The sequence below is a fragment of the Trachemys scripta genome, chromosome 1 (genome assembly GCF_013100865.1).
Source record: "Trachemys scripta elegans isolate TJP31775 chromosome 1, CAS_Tse_1.0, whole genome shotgun sequence".
NCBI classification, from domain to species: domain Eukaryota; kingdom Metazoa; phylum Chordata; order Testudines; family Emydidae; genus Trachemys; species Trachemys scripta.
Window position 1 is genome coordinate 342,855,706 of NC_048298.1, and position 7,378 is coordinate 342,863,083.

The window sequence follows — 7,378 nt, forward strand, 5'->3', positions numbered from 1 at the left end:
CCCATTCCAGTTCTTCACCACCCTCCCGGTGAAATGTTTTTTTTCTAATATCCAACCTACACCTCTCCCACTGCAACTTGAGATCATTGCTTTTTGTTCTGTTCTCTGCCACCATAGAGAACAGTCTAGCTGTAACCTCTTTGGAAAACCGCTTCAGCTAGTTGAAGGTTGTTTTGAAATCCCCCTTACTCTTCTCTTTTACAGACCAAAGAAGCCCAGTTCCCTCAGCCTCTCATCGTAAGTCATGTACCCAGGCCCTTAATCATTTATTGTCCTCCAATGGATTCTCTCCAATTTGTCCAATCCTTTCTGTAGTGGGGGGCCACCAAACTGGACATAATACTCCAGATAAGGCCTCACCAGTTCCAAATAAAGGGGAATAATCATTTTCCTCATTCTGCTGGGAATGCTCCTACTAATGCAGCTCATTATACCTTTAGCTTTCTTGACAACAAAGGCACAGTCTTGACTTATGTGCAACTTCTCTGTAATCCCCAGGTTGTTTTCTGCAGAACTGCCACTTAGCCAGTTAATCTGCAGCCTGTAGCAATGCATGCAAGACTCTGCATTGTCCTTGTTGAACATCATCAGATTTATTTAGTCCATATCCTCCAATTTGTCTAGGTCACTCTGGATCCTATCCCTACCTCTAAGGATATCTACCTCTCCCCCAAGATTAGTGTCATCCACAAACTTGCTGAGGGTGAAATCCATCCCATCATCCAGATCATTAATGAATATGTTCAACAAAACAAGCCCCAGCACCGACCCCAGGGCACTCCGCTTGATAAAATCATCATCATAATTGACTTTTCTATCCTGGTGGAAACCAAACACGCGGTTGCTGTAAGCTAACTGTATTTTGTTTTCTGTGTAATCAGTAAATCATTGTGAAAGCTGTTCTGTTGCTGGCTTGGGAAATACAAGTGTTAGAATAACCACCCATTTGGGTCAGCTCCAGTCTTTGCAGTTTGCCCTAATTGGTTAATCTCACTGTGGGCCGCCCTGGAAACCCAGTAACAAGATGCTAAAACTATTATTTTACTTTAGAGAGCACTAGAGACACCCACCTCCAGGTGACCACACCATGTCCTACCTTAGTGACCATGAGAACTATCGTACTGGGTCAGACCAAAGATCTTTCTAGTCCAGTATCCTGTCTTCTGACAGTGGCCAATTCCAGGTGACACAGAGGGAATGAAAAGAACAGGCAATGTCCGCCAGCACCCATTCCCAGCCTCTTGCAAACAGAAGCTAGGGACATCACCTCTTCCCATCCTGGTTACTATGCATTAATGGACTAATCATCCATGAATATCTCTAGTTCGTTTGTGGCAAAGAGTTCCAGAGGCTGACAGTGAGTTGTGCGAAAAAATACTTCCTTTCATTGTTTTAAACCTGCTACCTATTAATTTCATTGGGTGACACCTAGTTCTTGTGTTATGAGAAGGAGTAAATAACATTTCCCTATTTACTTTCTCCACACCAGTCATAATTTTATAGACTTCTCGCATACCCCCCTTAGTCATCACTTCTCCAAGCTGCCAACTCCCGTCTTTTTCATCTCAAATCATACCGAAATTGTTTGATAGCCCTAATCATTTCTCTTGCCCTTCTCTGTACCTTTCCCAATTCAAATATATCTTTTTTTGAAATGGGGCAATCAGATCTGCATTCAGTATTCAATATGTCGGCATAGCATAAGTATAGATAGAGGCAATATATTTTCCCTCCTATTATCTCACCCTTTCCTAATGATTCCCAACATTCTGTTGGCTTTTTGGACTGCCACTGCATATTGAGTGGATGTTTTTGGAGAACTATCCACAATGACTTCAAGGACTTTCTTGAATGGTAAAAGCTAATTTAGACCCCATCATTTTCTTTGTATAGCTGGGAATATGTTTTCCAATGTACGTTACTTGCATTTGTCAACACTGAATTTTATCTGCCATTGTGTTGCCCAGTAATGTCGTTTTGAGAGATAATTTTGTAGCTTTTCTCAGGGACTTAAACTGTCTTGAATAGTTTTGTATCATCTGTAAATTTTGCCACTTCACTGTTTACAAGGGCTGTCAAGCAATGAATGTTTTGTTTCAACATCACCCTGGAGCATACACTGGGATATGGTCAGAGCTCTCTGGGGTGTCCAAGGGCCAACTCCTGGACCCCTGATTTCTCCTCCAGCTGGACTCTCTGCTGTAGCCATCACCCTGCTAGCAGAGTCCCCTCTCCGGCCCTTGTGCCTGTCTCCTACCCCAGATTTCTCTGGCAGTCTCTGTGGTTTTAAAGGGCTGGACCAACACCTCCTCTCTCTGTTCCCTTTCTGGTGAGGTTCCATTCCTTCCATGCGCACCCCTCTGCAGAGAAGCTGGAGAAAACTGTTTTTTATCTAGAATGCATTTACTCCCTTCTCTCTCCAAGTGAGATCTAATGATTACTTTATATCTATCTATCTATATCTATATATATAGATATAGATATATATAGATATATATACACACACACACAGATGCCTCCTGCCCCTTACTACAAAGAGGGTGAGGGAAGAGTCGAGGAAAATCCCAAAGAAATAAGGATACAGATGGTTGATACAATCAAATGTGAATGAATAGGGTTAAAATATCTGCTCAATGTGCAGTGGCAATCAAAAAAGCGAACAGAATATTGGTAATCATGAAGAAAGGATAGATAATAAGACAGAAAAATATCTTATTGCCTCTATAGAAATCCATGCTATGCCCACATATTGAATACTGAATGCAGATCTGATCACCCCATCCCAAAAAAGATATGTTGGAATTGGAAAACGTAGGAGAAGAGGTGAAACAGATTGGGACATTTCAGCTTGCAAAACAGATGACTCAGGGGGATATGAGAGAGATTGATAAAATCATGACAGGTGTGGAGAAACTGAATGAAGAAATATTATGTAATCCTTAACATAACACAAGAACTAGGTGTCACCCAATGAAATTAAGAAGGAGAAGATCTAAAACAAACAAAAAGAATTATTTATTCACAGTCAACCTGTGGACCTCTTGCCAGAGGAGGTTATGAAGGCCAAAACAATAACACAGTTGAAGTAAAATTAGGTATGTTCATGGATAGGTCAATTAATGGGTATTAGCCACGATGGGGTGGGATCATGTCCCTAGGATCTGTTTGCCAGAAGCTGTGAGTGAGAGACAGGGCATGAATCACTTAATTATTACCTGTTCTGTTCATTCCCTCTGAAGCACATGGCATTGGTCACGATCAGAAGACAGGACCCTGGGCTGGATGGAATGTTGTCTTCACCCAGTAGAGCTTTCTTATATAGAAACCATATCTATCTACCCCGTGCTGTAACCCACTAGACTCCACTCTCCCCCCAAAGCTGAGATAGAAACAGGAAGCTTGCTGGGGTCTCTATCTCCACAGCATTAGTAATAAAGTAAGAATATACTGTGACGTTGCACTTCATAGGTTTTATGGAAATATGCTTATGAATGTGAATGTGTTGTAACTGGAATATTCTTTATGCAAAAGGTCTCTTGTAAGGTATCTTAACAAAGTTTATAACCCACAGACAGGGTTCTGAAAATCCCAAGCTGTCAGGGAAGACTGGCTCAGAGGTAATTTCAACACATCAGATGACAGTCCCAGGGGGATCTCTGTGACCGATCCTGTCACATATACATTAAAATTTTAATCCTAAACTGTGTTCCTTAAGTGACTTTCCACAAGATGTCAGAACATGTTTATATTAGAGCTGAGTGGGTTTAATATTCATTTACTTTTCTTTCTTTTATATAGAAATTATATACTTTTCTTCTGCCAGAAAATTAGACGGTTAAAGTGGCAACGCCTAAAAAAATCTGAAATGGCTCCCATCACCTGGGGTGGGGAGAGTGGAGGAATACAAGTGACTGACAAGGGGAGGGGAAGAGAGGAACAAGCAACAGAAGTGGGGCCTTTGTGAGGAAGAGGCACAACAGGGAAGGAGTCTTGTTGGAAGAGCGAGGGCAGGGTCGGGCCTGCAGGGGTCTAGTTTTCAGTAATTACAAAGGTTTCAAACCAGTGAATTGTACATAGACTGATTCCCCAGATTGACATACTGACACAGCACAATAAGGTCATAAAAGGGTTTAATGTCTCTCTGACTGTCCAGGAAGTGATTCAGGAAAGGGGGCCCATCACCATGTTACCAACCATCTCTACACACCAGCCATCTCTACACAGAGCCAGGGCACCAGAATAAAACATTTAGGTCCCTTTACGAGTAAAGAGCCGGAGCAGCCTGTCCCGGATCTGTTTTGTCCTTACCCCATAGATGATGGGGTTAAGCAAGGGGGGCACCAGAAGATACACATTGGCAATGAGAACAAGGACATGAAGAGGCACTTTGTCGCCAAACCGGTGCATGAGGGAGTAGAAGAATTCTGGAAGGTAGAAAGATAAAATGCAGCAAAGGTGGGAGCCGCAGGTCCCAAAAGTCTTGAGCCGGGCGTCCTTTGTGGGAAGGCTGAAGATGGCCCTGAGGATCTGGATATAGGACATGGTGATAAAAAGCAGATCCAGACCTGCTACAGAGAAGAGCACAAGGAGGCCGTAGTAACTACTGATGCGCGTGTCGGCACAGGCCAGATTTACCACAGCTATGTGCTTGCAGTATGTGTGGGGGATGATGTTGGTTCTGCAATATGGCCACTGCCTCACTAGTAAGGGAAAGGGCAATGCAATTATGCCACAGCGCAGCACCACGGCTAGTCCAACCTTGGCCACAGCACAATTTGTCAGGATTGTGGAATGTCTCAGGGGATCACAGATGGCCACGTAGCGATCCAAAGCCATGGCCATGAGGATCCCAGACTCCATCATTAAGAAGCAGTGAATGAAGTACATCTGGGTGAGGCAGGCATTGAAATCTATTTCCCTGGAATTGAACCAGAAGTTAATCAGCATTTTGGGCACGGTGGCCGTGGACAGGACCAGGTCGGTGATGGCCAGCATGCAGAGGAAATAGTACATGGGCCCATGGAGGCTCTGCTCTATCTTTACGATGAACAGGATAGTGACGTTCCCCAAGATGGCTATGATGTACATGGTGCAGAAGGGGATGGAAATCCAGACATGGGCTGCCTCAAGACCAGGAATGCCCTGCAGGATGAAGGTGGAGGGGTTGGTGATGTCGGTTGTGTTGGAGTCTGACATGGAGTAGGGGTGAAGGTGTCAAACTCTGAGGCACAAGTGTGTAACCTTCATGTACTGTATGTTTCCCTGACTTTCTGTACGTGCCCAGGGTCTAGGATGATGGTCGCAGTTCTAATGCCTGAATAGAGAGACAATGTTAATATAAGACAGTACATGCACTACTGGAGGCTGTTCTTATGGGTGAAGCAGATTGGTCACTCTTCACACACTGAAAAATAACATTATCATTATTTAGAGAAATGAACTATGAACAACAAACCCATCTAACGCCAATTCAATATTTTGTGATACTCCATGCATCAATAATTCCTACGTTTCAGCATGGAGTAACCTCAAGAGGCAGCAGTGGGAAACACGAGTGTGGGACGTTAAAGACATCACTTAAATATCCATGGTTGGTAAAGCTACAGATCACCAGGAATGAGGATATTAAGTATCTGAAGAAGAAAAGGAATCCTAGAAAAAAATTAGGGCAATTCCTGTGTTTTAAATGTAAACTGTTAAAAAACTGAAGGTAAAGATTAAAAAAAAGATTTGAAAGGATTAGGAAACTATGGAAAAGCTGGTATCGGATTAGTTCAAGAATAAAATTCCAAGAATATAAATAATGCTAGTCAATGACAAGGTTTATGCAAAACCGGACTTGTGAAGAAACCTGAATCCATTCTTTTGTTAGGGTAAACATTTGGTTTATCAACGGAACTGTGCATATGCAATAAGCTTTGATTTTTCTGTCATTTTAATTTATTAAGGGAAAACAGTGAGGTAAAATAAATAACACTCTACAATATCATTGGAACACACAGAAAATGGACCAAAGACTAGCTGACTGAGAGACCTCAGAAAGCACTTGCAGTGACTGGGGCTTTTTCTAGTGGGGTTCTGCAGGGATCAGTCCTGGGCCTGATGTTTCATCACTGACCTGAAAGGAAATAGAAAATCACTGCAAATTTGGGACAACCCAAAGACGGGCAGAGTGCTGAAAATGAGGAGGAGAGGTAAGGTGACCAGATAGAAAGTGTAAAAAATCAAGACTAGGTGGGGGGAAATAGGCTCCTATACAAGAAGAAGCCCCAAATATTGGGACTGTCCCTAAAAAATGTAGACACCTTGTCACCCTAAGGAGATGGCAGCCTTATCAATTGATCTGGAGCATTGGTAAGAATATTTACATTGGTGAATGTATTAATACAGTCAAATGCAAACATATCCTCTCAGAACAGGGAATGCAGGCCTGACCCACAGTCTGGGGTACTGTATTGTGCAGTGCAATAACCCTTGAAAAGGATTTAGAGGTCAATGTTTAAAATCAACTCAAAAGGCCAATCCTCGGAGGCATAAAAAAGGGAGTGATGAGTTGCAGCAGAAGATGGATTTTGCCTCTGTACATGGGGAAACCAAATTCATCCAGTTCTGGGATCCACATTTTAAAAGGATGTTGGAAAATTGGAGAGGGTGCTGAAAGGAGCCACAAAAATGATTGGAGGCTGGAGACAATGTCGGACCATGAGAGATTTGAAGGGTTTCATCTTTTTAACTTATGAAAAAAATTATGAAGCTGACACTTTCATGGGGAGAAACCTGTGCGTGGTGATGGCCTCTGTAATCTAGAGGAGAAAGGCAAAGCAAGGTCCAATGGGTGGAAGCGGAACGTGGACAAATTCCAGCTGGAAATAGTGGCAAATGTTCAGCACTGAGGGTGCTTAACAGGTTGGAACAAACTGAGAGGGGAAGTGGTGGATTCTCTAGCTCTCCGTGTCAGTAGATCCACACTGAATGCTTTATTGCAAAATCTGCCTGAAGGCTTGTCTGAATTAAAACGCTATAGCAGCACTGCCTTAGTGCTTCTGTGTAGACACTACTTACACCTCAGGCAGGGTTTCTTCCATCAGCTCCCCAAGAGGTGATATCTAGGTGAACGCAAGATTTTTTCCATCTACCTTATCATGAGAAAGATCACAAAGTGGTGAAATACAAAGCCACATGATCAAAGAAACTGGGAATGTTTGGATTGGAAAAGAGGAGATTAAGGGGGGAACATGATAACAGTCCTCAAATACTTTAAAAGACTGCCATAAAGAGCTGGAAGAAAGTTGTTCTGTCTTTCCACAAAGGGCAGGAGAAGAGGCAATGTGTTCAAACTCCAGCACAGCAGATTTCAATTAAATCTCATGAAAAACTT

At 42.7% G+C, this 7,378-nt stretch overlaps 1 protein-coding gene across 1 annotated transcript; it reads right to left on the minus strand.

Moving 5' to 3' along the window:
* Positions 1–4,248: 4,248 nt before the first annotated feature.
* On the minus strand, positions 4,249–5,196 carry LOC117872932 (olfactory receptor 52M1-like). The gene has a single exon (XM_034761798.1). It carries the CDS (start codon positions 5,194–5,196, stop codon positions 4,249–4,251), a length of 948 nt encoding a protein of 315 aa, XP_034617689.1.
* Between the last annotated feature and the right edge of the window lie 2,182 nt (positions 5,197–7,378).